General features: G+C 41.9%; 1 protein-coding gene across 1 annotated transcript in view; it reads right to left on the bottom strand.

Moving 5' to 3' along the window:
* Positions 1-1623: 1623 nt before the first annotated feature.
* Positions 1624-22480, bottom strand: part of m1ap (meiosis 1 associated protein) — a 55515-nt gene continuing 34658 nt past the window's right edge. The window contains exons 7-10 of the mRNA XM_072257016.1: positions 13070-13276; positions 7004-7130; positions 5952-6073; positions 1624-1839 (exon numbers count right to left, since the gene is read on the bottom strand). Coding sequence (XP_072113117.1) covers positions 1624-1839; positions 5952-6073; positions 7004-7130; positions 13070-13276 — 672 coding nt within the window. The remainder of the gene's footprint in view (positions 1840-5951; positions 6074-7003; positions 7131-13069; positions 13277-22480) is intronic.

The following is a 22480-nucleotide window of genomic DNA, read 5'->3' as shown; positions in this document are numbered from 1 at the left end:
CCGCTCCCGCCAGGAGCATCTAGCACATTTACGCCTGCTCTGCTGTCGCCTAAGCGACTGCGGCCTGGCTATCAACCCCGCCAAGTGGCCAGTTCGGCCTACCGGCCGTCGACTTCTTCAGACACCAGATCGACCGCCATGGAGCTGTGCCCTTGCCACAAAAGTTGAAGCCATCCGCCAATTAGCCAGACCCAGCACTGTTAAAGGCCTGCAGGAATTTGTTGGGATGGTTAACTTTTATCAACGTTTCCTGCCCTCAGCGGCCCAGATCATGCGGCCCCTTTTCAGCTTGATGTCAGGCAAGGTCAAAGAGGTCACCTGGACAGAGGAGGCGACGGCAGCTTTTGAACAAGCCAAGAACATGCTAGCAACGCCACGCTCCTGGTCCACCCCCGGGTCAACGTCCCCACTGCCCTCACTGTGGATGCCTTCGACGCGGCAGTTGGCGGCATGCTCGAGCAGCTCATTGAAGGCATTGAAGGCCAGTGGAAGCCACTCGCTGTTTTCAGCCGGCACCTACGACCCCCAGAACTTAAGTACAGTGCTTTCGACAGGGAGCTGTTGGCCCTGTACCTTGCCATCCGGCACTTCAGGTATTTCCTGGAAGGGAGGGAGCTCACAGTCTTCTCAGACCACAAGCCCCTCACTTTTGCGTTTGCCAAAGCATCAGACCCGTGGTCGGGCCGCCAGCAACGCCATCTGTCATACATCTCGGAGCTTACCACCACGATCAAGCACATCTCCGGGAAGAACAACGTGGTGGCCAATGCGCTCTCACGCACCTCCGTCCAATCAGTGCACTTTCTGTCTCCGGGGGTGGATTATGCGGCGTTAGCTAAGGCGCAACGACTGGACGGCGAGATGCCGGCGTACCGAACCGCAGTCTCAGGACTCCGTCTCGAAGACATACCCAAGGTAATGAGCTCCTTTGCAATGTGTCCACCGGGCAACCTCGGCCCATTATCCCGACCACTTGGAGGCACCGCGTTTTCGACGCCTTGCATGGTTTAGCCCATGCTTCCATCCGGGCGACCATCTGGCTGATCGCAGACAGGTTTGTGTGGCACGGCCTACGCAAGTAGGTCGGGCACCGGGCCAGGACATGCACGCACTGTCAAACCTCCAAAATCCAGAGGCACGTGAGGGCCCCACTGCAACCCTTCCAGCCAACACATAGGAGGTTTGAACATGTCCACGTGGACATCATCGGCCCACTGCTGGTTTCAAGAGGAGTGAGATACCTGTTCACCATGGTGGACAGGTTCACGAGGTGGCCGGAAGCTATCCCACTTGCTGACACGGCCACGGAGACATGCGCCAGAGCCCTGATTACCACCTGGGTGGCACGGTTCGGACTCCCAGCCCAAGTCACTTCAGACAGGGGTGTGCAGTTCACATCGGCTTTGTGGTCTGCACTGGCACAACTCCTCAGAACCCAGCTCCATCGAATGACTGCTTACCACCTGCAGTCCAACAGCCTGGTGGAACGTTTCCACAGGCACTTGAAGTCAGCCCTGATGACATGCCTCTGAGGGCCAAACTGGGTTGACGAACTCCCCTGGGTGCTGCTTGGCATCCGCACGGCATCCAAGGAGGACTGGCCACATCATCGGCCGAACTGGTTTATAGTGCCCCGCTCACAGTTCCTGGTGAGTTTGTGCCAGCACCCCGTGGCCAGGAGGAGGTTCTGGGGCGGGGGGGGGCGGGGTCATGTGGCGGCTTGCCCACGTGGCAAGTGAACCGGCTCCAGTATTCACGGGCGAGTCCACAGCCAGCGGCAACCGAGAGGGCTCTGAGTGTGGGGCAGACCTTGGCCTGGAAGCCGACATCACTTCCGCCCTGCAAAGAGCAGGGGATGCTGGGAGCAGGAACTTCAGCATGCGGGGATTTAAACAGTAAACAGTTCAACCAGATGCTGCTTGACTCAGTGTGTTGCTTTCACTCATTGCGTATCAGCGCGACTGCATAAGCAAGATTTCCAACAATAACTGGAACATATTGCCCATGGTATATAGCTTTATTGTAACAAAACACCATAATTAAACAGAGGTGCTGCTGACTTCCCCAGGTGTAGGTCAAAGATCCCATGGTGTTATATTTAAGAAATGAACCAACACATTTGAATTATACAGATTATTTGGTCACAATCATATTGTTCTTTGGATGCCTGCCTCTGGCAGTCATATTTCCTGAATTACAATGAAGACAATTTATTCAGGATATCTGGGAAGTTTACATATAAAATGCAAATCACCTACTATTTTCAGCAATAATTAATTAAAATATTACAAATAACAACTGGTTGAACTAAACCCAGCTACTAGTACATGGTTCTTACCCTTCTATTCCCTGTCTGTATATCTGTGCTTCTCAATGCACTGCATTCTAGACATCTACCTCTCTCTGTGCAAAACACTTACTTAGTTAATGCCTTTTAAAGTTGCTTTCTCTCACCTCAAACCTATGCCCTCCAGTAACAACATTTGTCCCCTGGGATAAAGACTGTTCTGATGTAGGGTCTTGACCCAAAATGTTGACTCTCCCTTTGTTTCCACAGATACTGCTTGACTTGATGAGTTCTTTCAGCAAATTGCTTTCTGCACCTTTAAATCTTACCCTTCTCGCCCTATGCCCTATTTGTCTCAAACAACCGTACCATGGAAAAAGGACTATGAGTAACTAAGGTCACCCTTCAGCCTCTTTGGGGAAAAGTCCCAGTGTATCCAGTCAAAGAGGTATACAGCATTATGACATTGACCATTTTCCCTTTCGATTCAAGTATTCCACAATGACCACAGCACACACCCAAATCGTCCCAATTTCCCATGTTTGGCTCACATCCCTTTAAGCTCCACTACTCCATCCCTTTGATTACTACTCAAGATCTCCAGTTCTGACAACATCCTTGTACATCTTTCTTGCATCTTCTCTAGTTCCATCACATCCTTTCCATAGTTCGCTTGATCATTATATTCCACGTTGTATGACATGGGCGATCATGGCCTTTCTATGACCATAATCATTCTTCGCAAATTTTTCTACAGAAGTAGTTTACCTTTCTATAGAATGGTTACCAAAAATGCAAATAATTTCTCTGATGCAGTCTCACCCACATCTTCTACAGTTCTAACATGATGTCCCAAGTTTTGTGTTCAATTCTTCATCCAATGAAGGTAAACATATCTTATATCTTCACAATCCCATCTATCCACAATGTCACTTTCATGGAACTTTATACTTATACCCTTAGGTTTCCCTGTTCAACAACACTCCCAAAGGCCTTGCCATTTTCTGTGTGTGTCCTGCCCTGGTTTAACTTTCCAAAATGCATTAGTTCATGCTTGCCTGAATTAAATTCCATCTGCTGTTCCTTTACCACTTTTCCACTTGATCTACATCATATTGTAACCTTGGACAAACTTCTTCACTGTTCACTACCTCACCAATTTTGGTGTCATTAAGAAATCTACTAATCATGCCATCTACATTCTCACCCAAATCATTAATATGACAAACAATTGGGAATCTAGCACCTCTCCTTGCAGCATACTGCTGCTTACAGGCCTCAAATCTGGAAAACAACCCTCCTCTACCATCTGCTGACTCTCTCCACCAAACCGATCTTGTATCCAATTGACTAGACCTTCCTGGATTCTATGAGATCTGCCTTCTGAACCAGCCTAATATGTAGGACCTTGTCAAAAAGTTCATGAGATAAAGTCTCTGACACTGTCTGTATCAGCGCTCTAGATCACTTCTTCAAAAAACTTAATACATGGCACAAATTATCCCACATACATGCTGTCTATCCTGAATCAGTACTTGCTTCTTGTAATACAGAAAGATCCTGTTTCTCAGAATCCCCTCCCATTACATTTCCACCACTGATGTTTGGTGGTACTGACTGCAGTGGCTTGCAGTTCCCTTCTTAAATAAACACAGGAACCCTAGCCTTTCAATACCTTACCCGTGAGTAAGGAAGGTACAAATATCATCGCCAGGGTCCCTTGGTTCCAACAATCTCCTAGGATACAGTTGGAATTGGAGTTAGTTTGTTATTGTCACATGTAGTGAAAAGCTTCGGTTTGTGTACCATCAGACAGATCATTGCAGAATCAGAATCAGAATCAGGTTTATTAGCACCGGCATGTGCCGTGAAATTTGTTAACTTAGCAGCAGCAGTTCAATGCAATACATTTCAGAATGGCAGGCAGTGACTAGTGAGGTACCGCAAGGCTCAGTGCTGGGACCCCAGTTGTTTACAATATATATTAATGACTTGGATGAGGGAATTAAATGCATCTCCAAGTTTGCGGATGACACGAAGCTGGGTGGCAGTGTTAGCTGTGAGGAGGATGCTAAGAGGATGCAGAGTGACTTGGATAGGTTGGGTGGGTGGGCAAATTCATGGCAGATGCAATTTAATGTGGATAAATGTGAAGTTATCCACTTTGGTGGCAAAAATAGGAAAACAGATTATTATCTGAATGGTGGCCGATTAGGAAAAGGGGAGGTGCAACGAGACCTGGGTGTCATTATACACCAGTCATTGAAAGTGGGCATGCAGGTACAGCAGGCGGTGAAAAAGGCGAATGGTATGCTGGCATTTATAGCAAGAGGATTCGAGTACAGGAGCAGGGAGGTACTACTGCAGTTGTACAAGGCCTTGGTGAGACCACAGCTGGAGTATTGTGTGCAGTTTTGGTCCCCTAATCTGAAGAAAGACATCCTTGCCAAAGAGGGAGTACAAAGAAGGTTCACCAAATTGATTCCTGGGATGGCAGGACTTTCATATGAAGAAAGACTGGATGAACTGGGCTTGTACTCGTTGGAATTTAGAAGATTGAGGGGGGATCTGATTGAAACGTATAAAATCCTAAAGGGATTGGACAGGCTAGATACAGGAAGATTGTTCCCGATGTTGGGGAAGTCCAGAACAAGGGGTCACAGTTTGAGGATAAAGGGGAAGCCTTTTAGGACCGAGATTAGGAAAAACTTCTTCACACAGAGAGTGGTGAATCTGTGGAATTCTCTGCCACAGGAAACAGTTGAGGCCAGTTCATTGGCTATATTTAAGAGGGAGTTAGATATGGCCCTTGTGGCTACGGGGGTCAGGGGGTATGGAGGGAAGGCTGGGGCGGTGTTCTGAGTTGGATGATCAGCCATGATCATGATAAATGGCGGTGCAGGCTCGAAGGGCCGAATGGCCTACTCCTGCACCTATTTTCTATGTTTCTATGTTTCTATAATATAGAAGAAAATAAATGAATGAATGAGTGAATGAATCAGATACGGACATGCAGATACTGCCCCAAACAAACGACCCCAGCATTTGCACATTATTGAAAGAGCCTGCTAAAAAAAAGCCGTCATGACAGCGTCCCGATGACTCCACTCGGAGTTAAGGGCTTTCTTCTTCTTCTGAAAGAGTCAAAGGTCTGTTAAGCAGGACATTTCAGAAGAATATCTGAGGACAAGACCAAAGCAGCTGCTTTATGGAGAATTGACTAAGAGCAAACAATCACATGGTTGGCAAGAAAAGAGATTCTAAGAACATTACTGAAGAGTTTCAGCTGTGACACAGCAGGAAAACCAAGCACTGGATCATCTTGCCTTAGTCTACTAACATAAAAAGCAGTGCTTACTCATATGAGGAAGCTACAATAAAGGAAGTAAAGAAGAAAAGAGAATCTCTAAAATCAAGAATCAATGATATGCCTCTATCACTTCTGTAAAAGGAACTCGTCAGCCACCTCTGTACATCATTACAGTACTAGACTAGATGTCGTGGGTTCCTCAAGAGTGAGCAATGAACAGCACCCCAGAATGAAAGAAGTCCTTTGAAAACATTAAGATTATCAGTGGGGGTGGGGGAGAGGTACATAGCTCAGAGCAGTGACTAACTCTTCAACTGCAATTCAGCTGAAGCAAGACACTAGGTAAGGTCACACCTTTGCCCTCCTGAGAAGCCCGCCATTGCATTTGAAGCTCACATAGTCTCCATGGTGTGCGTATGCAGTAAAGGCATCATTGGGTGTTTGATGCTCAATGATGGTGCTGCTGCTGCAGTAGCCTTGTGAGGGTGGAAATTACAATTAGATTATGAGAACACTCAGTCCTCTTTTATTGTCATTTAGAAATGCTTACATGCATTAAGAAATGATACAATGTTTCTCAGTGATATCACAGAAGACAGGACAAACCAAAGACTAACACTGACAGAACCACATAATTATAACATATAGTTACAGCAGTGCAAAGCAATACCATAATTTGATAAAGAACAAACCATGGGCACAGTAAAAATAGTCTCAAAGTCCCCGAGTCGATCAACTCCCGAGTTCCTGATAGCAGGCAGCAAAAGGGAGAAACTCCCTGCCATAAACCTCCAGGCATCGTTAACTTGCCAATGCCTTGGAAGCAGCCGACCACAGCTGACACTGGGTCTGTCCGTCTGAAAACTTCGAGCCTCCGACCAGCCCCTCCGATACAGCCTCCCGAGCGCCATCCTCTGCCGAGCGCCTTCGACCTCGCCCCGGCCACTGAAACATGCAAAGCCGAGGATTTTGGGGCCTTCTGCTCTGGAGATTCCGGTTACCACACAGTAGCAGCAGCAGCAGCGAAGCGGGCATTTCAGAAGTTTTCCTGATGTTCTTCCGTACTCTCACGTCCGTCTCCATCAAATCAGAATTGTGCACAGTCCCCTACTTGACAGATTACAGGTATCATTCATTCACCGGAGAGGCCGCGCATGCTGCCATTGCTGTACCATCTTCTCCTCCTTTTAATAATCAATTTTCGACACTAACAAGAATTACTGACATTTTAAACTGGTGAATCTGAGAATATCTCTCGATGAGGAAGTATTGCCCAATCTCTTTACTCCTTTAACTTGGGAAGATATTCTTTAACCAATTCATAACCGTGGATAAATTAGCTGAGTAATTTGATACAAAGATAAATACCTGTCTGTGTGGTTGTTCAGGATGATGTTGCTCTCTACGCTGCACTTGCTTTGGTTGCTGACGATAAGGAGATCTAACTAAAGTCCCTCTGAGATGCTTATAGAGATTACTTTTCAGGTTCAGTGGGTTATATGTTGCTTCCACATCGAGCCCATTCAATACCTCCTTCAAAAATACAAAACAAACTTTGGTTTCTGTTTTTTGAATTCATGGAGATCCAGCTGCCAAGAATATTTGGCTTCTTGTAAAGATGTTCCATCTCTTTGGAAAATAAACATGTCGAAATTGGATGAAGATCTGTGGTGTTTTCGATTGTTTAATTATATATTTTTTTCTGGGATCTTCCAATTGTATAGTGCACAGGATATATGCTTGTTAAGATAGATTCATCTGATCATCTATGTGTTGGGATAGTGGGGCCTGGGCCTAATAATGTTATGTTTTAAATTGTAATAAGGTTAGCTCTTATTTACTTTTCATAATTTGTTATTTCTTAAAATAGAGTGGACAAAGAGTATCTGTTTCCCAGGGTTGAAATGTGTAATACAAAAGGGCATGCATTGAAGGTTCAAAGGGGATGTGAGAGGTAAGATTTTTAATCAAAGAGTCGAAGGTACCTGGAATACACTGCCTGGTATGGTAGCAGAGGCAAATACATTTGAGGCTTTTCAAGAGATGTTTCGATAGGCATGCGGATGCGATGGAGGGATATGGACATGGTGCAGGTAGGAGAAATTAATGTTTGAGTGTTTTTGATTTGCTTTTTAGCTGCTTCAGTTCAACACCATTCCTGGGCTGTGGTGGTCCATGTCTAGTTAGTTGTACAGATACAACTGGCAAGATATTCCCTTTGTTCGTCTATAAGAAAGAATTCCTTCTCATTGGGCTTTGGCTTATACTGTATTATCAGTCAACAATGGCAATCATTTAGATAATTTGCTCGTTCTTTATCAGCCATGACACTCAGACAGTGTGACATTTGAAATTGGGAGGGAACTGCTGACCAGGGATAGGATGGAAGGGAAAATTAGGAGAATATATGATGCTAAGAGGCATAGTTTGAGTGGCAGCTAGTTTCTTTTCTGTAGGTGGAAATGGCTATCACTAGAGGGCTTAATTTTAAGGTGATTGGAGGAAAATATTGGTGGGGCTGGGGGTGTGAAGGTGTCAGAGGTAGGTCTTTTACACAGTGAGTCATAGGTGTGTGGAACACGCTGTCAGGAGTGGTGGTAGAGGCAAATACATTAAGGACATTTAAGAGACTTAGGTAGGCACATGGATGATAGAAAAATTGGGCTCATGTAGGAGAAAAGTGTTAGGTTGATCTTGGAATAGGTTAAAAGGTTAGCAAAATATCATGGGCTGAAGAGCCTGTCAGGTGTTGTACTGTTCTACGTTCTATATGAAAAGCTGGTAATCGTTGGAGTTTAGAAGATGGTGGTCTCATTGAAATATATAAGCTTTGAGAGGGTTTGATAGTGTAGCTGCTAGGAAGACATTTCCCTTCATGGCAGAACCTAGAACCAGAGTACCTAAATAAAAGAGGTCTTTTTCTGCAGAACAGAGGGAGCTGGTAATACAGATCCATAAATATTTGAAAGTGGCATCACATGTAAATAGGGTCATAAAGAAAGCTTTCGGCACAGTGGCCTTCATAAATCTAAGTACTGAGTACAGGAGTTGGTATGGTATGTTAACTTCAGTGAGGCATAATTTGGACAATTGTGTGCAGCTCTAGTCACCTACCTACGGGAAAGATATCAATAAGACTGAAAGAGTACAGAGAAAATTTATAAGGATGTTGCTAGGTTAAACAGGGTAGGACTTTGTTTCTTAAAGTATACCAGAATGAGGGGGGATTTGATTAGATACAAAACTATGGCAGGGGGGTCTCAAAAAGGTAAATCTAAGCAGGCTTTTTCCACTGAGGTTGGGTGAGAATAGAACTAGAGGCCATGGGTTAAGCGTGAAAGGTGAAATGTTTAAGGGGAAACTTTTTCACTCAGAGGGTAGTGAGAGAGTGGAACAAGCTGCTAGAGGAAGTGGTAGATACAGGTTTGATTTCAACTTTAAAGGGAAATTTGGACAGGTACATGGGTGGGAGGGGTATTGATAGTTATGGTGCGGGTGCAGGCTGATACTAGGTAAATTAGTAGTTTGGCACAGACTAGATGGGCCGAAGGACCTGTTTAAGTGCTGTAGGGTTCAATGACTCTAGAATCCTGAATCTTTTGAATTCAGTACTTCAGTTTGTTGTTGGGGTTGAATCACTGAACATATTCAAGGTTGAGAGACACAACTTTTTGTACTATGTGGTATTATGATGAGTTATGTGGCAAATTCAAGAATGTGAATTTAGGGCTAAGATCAGACCTGCAATATTTTTGTTGAGTGGCAAAACTGGTTGAAGAGCCCATTGTTTGTTCATGATTCTATTTTTTATGAGAGGAATTGTGGCATTGGTGAATAAGAGATATTGGGAGCTGTGCTGTGAGATGAGGAAGTGCAGCAATTGTAGGCTTGGTAATTAATGACTGGAATTTTAGTTATCTGGAGACCTCCCAGGTCAGTGCTGAAGTACAATTTTGGCACATTGGCCTTCATAAATCAAAGTATTGAATACAGGAGATGGGATGTTATGTTGAAGTTGTATAGGACATTGGTGAGGCCTAATTTGGAGTATTGTATGCAGTTTTGGTCACCTACCTATAGCAATACAATTGAAGGAGTACAGAGAAAATTGACAAAGATGTAACCTTGTCTGGAGGACATGAGTTATCAGGAGAATTTGAACAGGTTAGGACTTTATTCCTTAGCATGGAGAAGACTGAAAGGAGATTTGATAGAGGTATACAAAATGATGAGGGGTGAATGTATGCAGGCTTTTTCCATTGAGGCTGGGTGAGATAGCAACCAGAAGTCATGGGTTAGGGGTAAAAGGTGAAAAGATTAAGGGGAATGCAAGGGAAAACTTCTTTCAGAAGGCTGTGAGAAATGCCAGCATGCGTTTAAGCGAAGCTTGGATAGGTACATGGATAGTAGGGGTATGGAGGGCTCTGGTGCCAGTGTAGGCTGTTGGGAGTAGGCAGTTTAAATAGTTTTGGCATGGACTAAATGGGCTGAAGGGTTGTACTTTTCTATGAGTATTCCAAAAATGAAGAAACACTCAAATGGTAAAATAGTACAACCATGGCTGACAAAGGAAGTCAAAGCTGTTGTAAAAGAAAAAGAAAGGGCATACAACAAAGCAAAAATTAGTGGGAAAATTGGAAAATTGGAGGATTGGGAAATTTTTAAAAACCTACAGATAGCAACTAAAAAAATCATTAGAAGGGAAAAGATGAAATATGAATGCAAGCTAGCAAATAATATCAAAGTGGACTGTAAAAGTTTTTTTAAGTATGTTAAAAGTAAAAGAGAAATGAGAGTGAATATAGGACCACTAGAAAATGAGGCAGGAGAAATAATAACAGGGAACAATTAGATGGCTGATGAACTAAATGAATATTTTGTTTCCGTCTTCACTGAGGAAGACACTATTAGTATGCCTGATGTTGTAGTGTGTGAAGGAAGAGAAGTGGGTGCAGTTACTGTTACAAAAGAGAACTTCCTCAAAAGCTGAAAGACCTAAAGGTGCATAAGTCACCCGGACCAGAGGAGCTACACCTTAGGGTTCTGAAAGAGGTGGCGTTAGAAATTGTTGTGGCATTAGATATGAGCTTTCAAAAATCATTGGACTCTGGCATGGTGCCAGAGGACTGGAAAATTGCAAACGTTACTCCACTCTTTAAGAAAGGAGGAAGGCAACAGAAAGGAAATTATAGACCAGTTAACCCGACCTCAGTGGTTGGGACGATGTTAGAGTTAATTGTTAAGGATGAGGTGATGGAGTACTTGGTGACACAGGACAAGATAGTACAAAGTCAGCATGGTATTCTTCAGGGAAAATTCTGCCTGACAAACCTGTTGGAATTCTTTGAGGAAATTCCAAATAGGATAGATAAAGGGGATGCAGTCGATGTTGTATTTTTGGACTTTCAGAAGGCCTTTGACAAGGCGCCACACATGAGGCTGCCTACCAAGTTATAGTATTACAGGAAAGTTATTAACATGGTTAGAGCATTGGCTGATTGGTAGGAGTTAGCAACTGGGAATAAAAGGATCTTTCTCTGGTTGGCTGGCAGTGACTAATGGTGGTCCACAGGGGTCGGTGTTGGGACCACTTCTTTTTATGCGGTATACAAATAATTTAGATGATGGAATAGACAGCTTTGTTACCAGGTTTGCAGATGATACGAAGATTGGTGGAAGAGCAGGTAGTGTTGAGCAAACAGGTAGGATGCAGAAGGGTTTAGATAGATTAGGAGAATGGGCAAGAAAGTGGCAAATGAAATACAATGTTGGAAAATGCATGATCATGCACTTTGGAAGTAGAAATAAATGTGTGGACTATTTTCTAAATGAGGAGAAAATCCAGGAATCTGAGATGCAGAGGGACTTGGGAGTCCTTGTGTAGAACACCCTGAAGGTTAACTTGCAGGTTGAGTCGGTGGTGAGGAATGCAAGTGCCATGTTAGCATTCATTTCAAGTGGTCTAGAATATAAGAGCAAGGATGTGATGTCGAGGCTTTATAAAGCACTGGTGATGCCTCACCTTGAGTATTGTGAACAGCTTTGGACTCCTCATCTTAGAAAAGATGTGCTGGTATTGGCGAGGGTTCAGAGGAGGTTCACAAGGATGATTCCAGGAATGAAAGAGCTATCATATGAGGAACTTTTGATGGCTCTGGGTCTGTACTTGCTGGAATTCAGAAGGATGAGGGAGGATATCATTGAAATCTTTCGAATGTTAAAAGGCCTAGACAGAGTAGATGTGGAAAGGATGCTTCCCATGGTGGGAGGGTCTCGGACAAGAGGGGCGCCTTTTCAAAACAGAGATGCAGAGAAATTTCTTTAGCCAAAGGGTGGTGAATTTGTGGAATTTTTTGCCACGTGCAGCCGTGGAGGCCAGATCATTGGGCATATATAAGGCAGAGATTAATGAACATGGCGCCAAAGGTTATGGGTAGAAGGTTGGGAACTGGGGTTGAGGAGGAGATAGAAAAAAGAAGTATCAGCCATGATTGAATGGCGGAGCAGACTTGATGGGCCAGATGGCCTAATTCTGCTCCTATGTCTTATGGTCTTATGGATCTATGACTTTGTAACAGGGCATACATAGGATAATATAGTCTAGTTTCCCTGAAATTCACCAAAAGAAATACTGTGTGGGGAATGATGGCATCACATGCTTCCCTGATGCAAGATATGCCATTCAAAGTTCCCAAATCATCTGATTGTAAGTGTAATCTGGGTTACCCTGATTTTCAATTGCATAGTACTGAATTAAAAAGTGCCATATGATCCAATTACAAGGCAGTTTTGTTTCATTCTGACCCTGTAACCAATAAAAGTCTGAGTACTCTGTTGGAAAGCTTTTGGCTTTTAATTCTGATTTGATGAACCCTGTCGTTTAATACATTTGTAGTATAGGATATCCAGTATTGTGAATGCTATTGACTTATAGAGTCATAGAACACTACAGTATAGAAGCAGACCGAAGCAAGCCGAATAGTTATTTTGCCTAGTCCCATTGACCTGCACCCAGACTCTATCCCTCTATAATCCTTGTACCTATCCAAATTTCTCTTAAATGTTGAAATGGAACACACATCCATCACACTCTCACTACCCTCCCAATGAAGAAGCTCCCCTTCAGGGTCCCCTTAAATATTTCACCTTTCACCTTTAATCTACAACCTTTAACTCCAGTCTCACCCAACCTCAGTAGAAAAAAGCCTGCTTATATTAACCTTATCATTACCCCTAATAATTTTATTTACCTTTATCAAATCTCCCCTCATTCTCCTACATTCCAGGCAATAAAGTCCTAACCTATTCAGCTTTTGATAAGTAAATTATAATAACACAAATAATTACCTTCCATCTAACAGATGAGTCATTTGTGGAGATTACAAATCCAATTTGTAAGTAAATAATAACACATTCATAACATCACCATCTCAAATTCCAGGAATGTACTAACAGCCAAAGCGGTGACTCACCTCCATTTTACTCAAAGCTGTTTCCGGTGGATCATCAAATCTGTAAGGAAGATCACAGGGTAAAAGGAGCTCTTGTACTGCCACGGGCTTCACCAGGAGGGTCAAAGTGGTTGAAGGCATTACTATGTAATAGGAGTCAACATGAACCGACCATGCAGTTCCCACAACATGAGGCTCAGAACGAGCTAGAAGCATCCAATCTCTTTTCTACAACATGAAATAAGAAAGAAAGAATAGACTTGCATTTATATAATCAACAAGTGGCTTTTTGAAAGGTAGTTACTGCTGTTATGATTGTCAATTATATTCAGGAATGTCCCATGAATAACCAGAAAATCTGCTTTAAATGTTAATACGTCTGGGATAAAGTGGGAACACATCTTTCTTTTTCTAGTGAAAAGGGGCCCTTTACAGCAGCTTGCATGGTACAGGGGTTTTAATTAAAGGTCTCCAGCCAGTTTAGATTATATCTTCAAATTGCTAGACTGGGCTGAGGCTACAACGTTCTAACACAAAGAAGAGATGCTCCAATGGCAACTGACCTTGTTCCTAATAATCCAATGTTGTACAATATAAATTGCTGATTAGTCATTGGTGAGAGGTTGGTTTAGCCAGGTACATTGGTCTTAATAGAAAATTATATATTTAAATATTCTTCGTTTGACTATTTATTTATTTTTATTTAGCAATACAGTGCAGAGTAGGCCCTTGCGGCTCTTTGAGCCACGCTGCCCCAGCAACCCCGACAAACCTGATTAACCCTAACCTAATCACGGGCCAATCTACAATGCTCAATTAACCTACCCATTATGTCTTTGGACTGCGAGAGGAAACCAGAAGACCCATGGAAAAAACACGCATTCCTCAGGGAGGATGTAGCAAGGCGCTGGAATTGAACTCCAAACTCCAGAAAGACCTGAGCTGTAATAGCATCGTGCTAGCTGCTACACTACCCTGGCACCAATGATAGAGATATTTAGTATGTTCACTGAATACCCACTATCATTCACCATCATCATTTGCAGTTACTTTCATGTGGTGGGTAAAACAGGGGTAGTAAGTGTGAGGGCAGAGGAGATAAGAAGGGAAGCAGGGAGTGGTGATTAGATGATGCTGAGCCAAGACTTAACAAATCTGCAGGTTTCTATCACAGAAAGTACTAAATCTGCTGATTTTGGACTGGATTTATTACAGCAGTAGTTTCATGTACATACACATTCTTCCCTTTTTCAAATTGTCTGCAGTAAACAACTTATGTCACACGATGTCCTCAGTAAGCTGCCGATCTAATACAGCTCCCACTAGTGGCAAAAAGTGACTGCTGCATTTCATTTTATTTCATTGTGTAGAATTAGGTAGAGTAGTACATATAGCCTGATAATGGACCTTTCAGTCCATTGACTCCCTGCTGTGTTTATATAATCACATTATCTCCACTCATTCCATTGACCTTATCTCTGTCTCTCAGCATATCTTTTTTTTATTTCCTCTCATTAATCCATGGTTTTCTTTCTTTTTCAATCTTTGTATTAGTTTCATAAAATATAAACATAACATAGCAATAATACAAAATTGTTGGAAATACATTGTTATACTTAAAATGAGTAATTATAAAACCAAATAGTATACATTGACAAAACTCCCAATCATGTAGGATAACAATGAATAATACAGGACAAAAAAAAACGGAGAAAAATCATGAGAATCAATAAAAACAAACCCCACCCCCCAAAAAAACTAAACTAAACAGAATTAGTCAACTAAACTAAAAAGACTTGGGCAATTCTAACAACGTAAAAATGGAAAAGAAGAAAACCTTAGTGTCGACGACTCCATTCCTCTCAACCAACAGTACAGAGAAGTAAAATAAGTTTGGAAATGGTCAAATTACATCATATGAAAATGCTGAATAAATGGCCTCCAAGTTTTTTCAAATTTAATGGAAGGGTCATAAACCACACTTCTAATTTTTTCCAAATTCAAACACAACATAGTTTGCGAAAACCAGTGAAATACAGTAGGAGGGTTAATCTCTTTCCAATTCAGCAAAATGGATCTTCTAGCCATTAAAGTAAGAAATGCAATCATCCGGCATGCTGAAAAGGTTAAATGATTTAGTTAATTCATCCTCTACATGTGCTAAGCATGTGTAGATACAGTTTAAAGTAGTGCACAGGGCTCATATGTCCAAAGATAAACTATCTCGTTATTATTCTTATATTAATCCTATATGTGATAGATGTCATTCCGAGATAGCTTCTTTAACTATCATGTTTTGGTCATGTCCTTTGTTGGAAAAATACTGGGAAGATATTTTTGATATTATTTCAACGGTTTTGAATACAGACTTACAACCTCACCCAATTACTGCTATTTTTGGATTACCAATGATAGACTCAAATCCATGGTTTTCTTGTTGAAGAGTTACTCCCTCCACATAAAGATAAAGATGAGCTTTATTTGTTTCTTGTAGTTTGTAGCATACTATGAAACATGTCAAATCAAAGCAGAGAGGATTGTGCTGAACAAGTGTCACCAACCAGCCTTTTGGTGCCAACAAAGCATGCCCACAACTTACTAACCCTAATATTATGCCTTTGGAATATGGGAGGAAACCAGAGCATCCAGAGGAAACCCAAGTGGTCACGGGGAGAACATACAAACTCCTTACAGATAGTGGCAGGGATGGAGTGCCATGGATAGCCATCAAGGACATACAGAATAAACAGGAAGTTGCTGGAAGAAGGTCAGCAATATCATGAAGGATATCACCAACCCCGTTCATGGACTGTTTGTCCCACTCCAACAGGGAAGAGGTTATGCAGCATCCACGTCAGGACCAATACACTCCAAAAAAGTTACTTCTCATAAGCCATCAGGCTGATCAACACATCTATCCATTAACCCACTGCACCCCCCCCCCACCACAACTGCATACACATTTCCTAGCATCACTTTACGTACCTGCACATACAATCAGTCTATGTATATAACAGTTACTAGTACATTGAGTTTTATAGGATTGCCTTTATATTTATATTCATAGTTATTGCATTTTTATTGTGTTCTTTGTGCTTATTGTATGTTTTATGTAGCATCAGATCAGGAATAAACAATTAATTTGTTCTCCTTTATACTTATGTACTGAAGAATGTGGGTGGCAGGGCGGAGATACATCTCCACCAAAGGAGATGTGAGGCACTCCTTCTTTCCGCTAGCCTGCAGGTCACCCTTGGTCAAGGTGTAGCACCTGCTTAGCCCCGATCAGGATCACGTGAAGCCATAGGAACAGGTGGTGGATGGTCATAACGGCTGGCAGTGTTAGCTGTGAGGAGGATGCTAAGAGGATGCAGGGTGACTTGGATAGGTTGGGTGAGTGGGCAAATTCATGGCAGATGCAATTTAATGTGGATAAATGTGAAGTTGTCCACTTTGGTGGCAAAAATAGGAAAACAGATTATTATCTGAATGGTGGCCGATTAGGAGAAGGGGAGGTGCAACGAGACCTGGGTGTCATTATACACCAGTCATTGAAAGTGGGCATGCAGGTACAGCAGGCGGTGAAAAAGGCGAATGGTATGCTGGCATTTATAGCGAGAGGATTCGAGTACAGGAGCAGGGAGGTACTACTGCAGTTGTACAAGGCCTTGGTGAGACCACACCTGGAGTATTGTGTGCAGTTTTGGTTCACCAGATTGATTCCTGGGATGGCAGGACTTTCATATGAAGAAAGACTGGATGAACTGGGCTTGTACTCGTTGGAATTTAGAAGATTGAGGGGGGATCTGATTGAAACGTATAAGATCCTAAAGGGATTGGACAGGCTAGATGCAGGAAGATTGTTCCCGATGTTGGGGAAGTCCAGAACGAGGGGCCACAGTTTGAGGATAGAGGGGAAGCCTTTTAGGACTGAGATTAGGAAAAACTTCTTCACACAGAGAGTGGTGAATCTGTGGAATTCTCTGCCACAGGAAACAGTTGAGGCCAGTTCATTGGCTATATTTAAGAGGGAGTTAGATATGGCCCTTGTGGCTACGGGGGTCAGGGGGTATGGAGGGAAGGCTGGGGCGGGGTTCTGAGTTGGATGATCAGCCATGATCATAATAAATGATGGTGCAGGCTTGAAGGGCTGAATGGCCTACTCCTGCACCTATTTTCTATGTTTCTATGTTTCTATGTAAGTCCTGGTTATATGACCACTGTTGCCAGGCAGAAAATCTTTGAAGAGTATTGATAATGGCTGGGGGGGGTGGTTGTCACCCATCTTATAAATTCACTATCCAGAAGAAAGCAATGGCAAATCATTTCTGTAGAAAAATTTGCCAAACAATTATGGTCAGGAAAAGACCTCGTCATACGACACAGCACATAACAAATGAACTGAACAATGATAATAAACAATCTTGAATCTTGAACACCTGGAGCAGAAAAGGTAACTATGGAGAGGGTAAGTCCCATTAGGATCAGAGTGGTAATCTACATGTGTAGCCAAGAAAGATGGGCTCTTAAATGAATACTTCTCATCTATGTTTACCCTGGAGCACGAGACCAAAGCTGGTAAGCTCGGGGAAGGAAACGCGTTATACTGAAATAAACTAATGTGAGGAGAAAGGAGGTATTGATGATTTTGAGGTAAATAAAGGTGGCTAAATCCTCTGGCGGCTGGCCAAGTGTATCATTGGGTGTTGTGGGAAGCAAGGGAGGAGATTGCGGGGACTATAGCAGAGAGTTTTATTTCTTCATTCACTACAGGTAAGGTACTGGAAGACTGGAGGATGGTTAATGTTATGCTTTTATTTGAGAAGGGCTGAAAGGACAAGCAGGCCAGCAAGCCTTATATCAACACAAAGTTCAAAGATCAAATTAAATTTATTATCAAAGTATGTATGTAACACCATATACTGTACTGCCTTGAAATTCATTTTCCTGCAAGAGTTCACAGTAAGACAAAGAAATACAATAGAATCAGTAAACAAAAACTACACACAATGATTGACAAACAACCAATATGCAAAAGAAGACAAACTATGCAAATAAAAATGAAATATGTTAATACAGTAAATAATACTGTGAACATGGCTTGTAGAATCCTTGAAAGTGAGTCATTAGGTTGTAGAATCAGTTCAGGGTTATGGTGTGTGATGTTATCTATAATGATTCAGGAGCCTGAAGGTTGTAAGTTAAGGCATCACCTGACGAAGGGTCTCGGCCCAAAACGTCGACTGTACCTCTTCCTAGAGATGCTGCCTGGCCTGCTGCGTTCACCAGCAACTTTTATGTGTGTTGCTGGTTGTAAGTTAATACCTGTTCCTGAACCTGTTGGTGTAGAACCTAAGATTCCTGGACCTCCTTCCCAATGGCAGCAGAAAGAAGGGAGCATGGCTTGGATGGTGAAATATCAGCAGTGGGAAAGTTACAGAAAGGTACTCAGAGGAGTTGTATTTGCTTTTGGAATGGCAAGGGCTGATTACGGATAGCCTGCATAGCTTTCTTTTCATGAGAGATCATGCATCACAAATTTGATTGATTTTGTTGAGGAGGTGACCAAGAGAATTGATGAGGGCAGGGTGGTGAACATTGTCAAAGTGTACATTAGCAAAGTGTACTTTGCCATGATAGGCTACTCCTGATGGCCCTGTTTCCATGATGAATAATAAATTGAATCCACGAACAAAGAAGCAGGCATATGAATTTATGAGCCATCTCCATCCATAAAATTGCTTTTTCATATTTAAAATGATCATTGCCCAAGCAATAAACTTTCATTTGAAGATGAGTTATGAATCAATATTAATCTCTGCACCAGTAGGTATTCCTGTAAAGGCCTGGTTCTAAATTTTAGACTTTGCTTTAGATTTAAGAGTCAAGGTTCCAGATTGTTTCTTGTCATGCGTCCATACATGAGTATAAAGGAGAACAAATAATTGTTACTCTGGATCTAATGCAGTATAATAAACACAATAAGCATAAAGAGCACAATTAAAAACAATAAATATAAATATAAAAACAGTCCTATTTTATGTACATAGAGTGACGCTGATTGTAGGAGTATCTGAACATAAGGTGACTGACACGAAATGATAAAGTAACAAAGTGACTCTTGGCATGAGGAACTCTCCTAGGTAGCAGTAGGGCAACCGAAAACAGAGTAGAACAGTGACTGTGTTAGTATGTGATATGGAGCCTGCTTTTCTGCAAATATTTTATTGTTATCACTGCTATTAGTTTTTAATCTTCTGCAGCCTTTTAAATTTCAGTGAACAGAATTTAGGTTTTGTAATCTCTCCTTGTAATTTAAACCTTGGAAAATCTGTTGCATTTGAAAGGATGACATGGTAATATGCTGCCGGTCTGAATTCTGTGTAACACTGACCTGATAGTACAGGTAATCCCACTATCTTATCTTCTACCCAGAGTCCTAAAAAATCCCTTCAGATATTTATCCAGCTTCCTTTTGAACATTAGAATTTGATCTGCCTCAACAACTACTCATGGTAATAAACAGAATAGAATAGAATAGAATCGAAAAGAATTTTATTGTTATTGCTCAAGACAATGAGATTGCAATGCAATTCCAATCCATGCAAAACAGATATTTACAATGCATGCAGTACAGTTTAATTTGAAAAAATAGCATATTTACATGCAACAAGTGACTTTGGTTGTCCATAACACTCAAAGGCCATTGGCAAGCAGGGGTGTAGCATTATTCAGCTGCACAAGAGTCCTCAGAAAGAAGCTGTTTCTCAGTCTTACTGTCTTGGCTACAGTGTTTCTGTATCTCCTACCAGATGGCAGGAGGTTGAACAGACAGTGTCCGGGATGGGATGGTTATTTAATGATGTTACAAGCGCACCATAGGTATCGGTAGTTGTAGATTGTCTCCAGGTCTGGTCGTTGAGTCCCAAAGATGTGCTGAGCCATCCTATTCACCCATTGGAGTGCTTTGTGATCTGGCCTTGCTGCAGTTAGAGTAACACACTGTAATTCTGTATGTCAATACACTCTCTATTGCACTTCAAGAAATGTTCGGGGCAGATGAGCTCTGCTTAAGCACCTCAGGTAGTATAGTCACTGTTGTGACTTCCCTACTATCGAGGTTGTGTTGACGGACCAAGAGAGCTCCTTGCTGATGTTCTGGACACTTATTCACTACATAAAATTATTCAACATGTCACTTTTGGTTCTTTTACCAATCAGCTTTATATTATGTTCCCTAATTTTAGATCTTTCTGCCAAATGAAACCGTCTCTCTCTATCTCCTCTGACATTGTCCATAATTAAATTTATTATCTAAAAATCATTGAAAACCTTGACAAGGTTGCCTTACAGCCTCCACTGCATTAAGGATGATGACTCCAGTTTCTCCGGTCTATTCATGGGTGCTATATCACTGGAATCATTTTGATCAATCTCTCCTAGACAGCTTTATAACTTTTTGAAAATGTGGTAGACAATTCTCCAGGTGTGCTGAACTAGTGTTTTATAAAGGTTCATCATGACTTCCTTGCTCTTGTAATTGATGTTTTCAACTATAAAACCCAGGATCCAACTTGTTTTTTTACCACTTTCTCAATCTGCCCTGCCACCTCCAATAAACTTTACACACCACCAAGTGTCTCTGTCCTTGCACACATATTAAAATTGTGCTTTTTTAAAAACTCTGGTTCTTCTCAAAATATAATACTTCATATTTTTCAACACTAAATTTCTTTTGCCACCTATTTGCCCATTCTACCATTTGTATATTATTGAAGTCTATTCCTATTGTCCTCACGGTTCACTAAATTTGCAAATTTGGAAAAGGAATCACCTTTCATAGCTCCAGACTGTTTCAAATCATATTATTGCAAACAAAGTTAGGGCAATGCAATAAAAGCTAGAAGAACTGGGGGGTGGGGGTCAGACAACATCTACGGAGCGAAATGGACAATTGATATTTTGGGTTGAGACCCATCATCAGAACTGGTAAGAAAGCAGGGGGAGAGCCAGTGCAAGAAGGGAGTTACAGTATCAAGTATTTTAATAGTAGAAAACAGTTTCACTTTAAACACAAGTGATTCTGCAGATGCTGAAAATCTTAAGCAACACACACAAAGGAATTTGGTAAGTCAGGCAGCATGGAGTCAATATTTCAGGCAGTGGCTCTTCATCAGGACTGGAGAGGAAGGGGGAAGAAGCCCCTATAATATATTTCAATACATTTGATCCATGGGACACACAGTACATTGCACTTATTCTAAAAATGTTTTTCTAGTTTCTGCTCAAATATATTCATTTATTTGCACATGCATAATTTGTCATTAACCAATGCAACTGATCAGTTCAAAATTAATTATCCTCTAAATATGCCTTTAGAAGAAATGGTAACTAAAGCAGCTGAAAATGGATTCATCATAAGTAACTACTTTTTAATGTCACCACTTGATCTATGAGTAATTGAGATTTAAACTGCTGGAAATAATTTTTTAAAAATATATATAGAATCACAAGTTAGATGGATCATCAGTAGTCAGTTTCCAAGTAATTAAATTATATTCAAAAGATTTTAAATATCTAGGCTCCTGCGCCTCCCAAAAGAATAAACTGCTTTCAGGGTCTCCTCGGAGGCCTATGCATGTGCATGTTTAGTAGAAACTACCACTAATTAATGCACTTTGAGGTTGTGGACAGTCTTTTTATGTCATGGATAATGATGGTATCTATTATCCCCAGTGGCAACATGGTAACATAGCGATTAGCATTACACTTTACAATGCCAGTTTTAAGATCAAGGTTCAATTCCTGCCGTTGTCTGTAAGGAAGTCTACCTTCTCTCCATGACCAGGTGGGTTTCCTCTGGGCACTCTGGTTTCCACCCACAGTTGTGTGGTTAGCACAGTGCTTCACAGTACCAGTGACTAAGGTTCATTTCCTGCCACCGCCTGTAAGGAGTTTATATGTTCTCTCCATGACCATGTGGGATTATTCTAGGTGCTCCGGTTTCCTTCCACAGTCCAAAGACGTACTGGTTGGTAGGTTAGTTAGTCATTGTAAAGTGTCCTATGATTAGGCTAGGATTAAACTGGGGGATTGCTGGGTGGTGCGGCTCAAAGGACTGGAAGGGCCTACTCTGTGCTGTACCTCAATTAAAAAAAAGTTAGGGTTAGTGAGTTGTGGGCTTTCTATGTTGGCACCAGAAGCATGGCAACACCTGCAGGCTGCCCTGAACACATCCTTGATGCAAACAATGCATTTTACCGTATGTTCCAACGTTTTCAATGTACATGTGACAAATAGATATTTTTTCTCTATCTTTAACATATAGAACAGTTACTGCTGAAAGGAATCAAAGTTTAAAATTCTACAAAATACGTACGTAGGTAGTACACTGATATATTTCCTGATGCATGTTATAATATTCACTGCGAA

This window comes from Mobula birostris, chromosome 4 (assembly GCF_030028105.1).
Source record: "Mobula birostris isolate sMobBir1 chromosome 4, sMobBir1.hap1, whole genome shotgun sequence".
Lineage (NCBI taxonomy): Eukaryota > Metazoa > Chordata > Chondrichthyes > Myliobatiformes > Myliobatidae > Mobula > Mobula birostris.
This window is presented reverse-complemented; position numbering and strand designations above follow the sequence as displayed.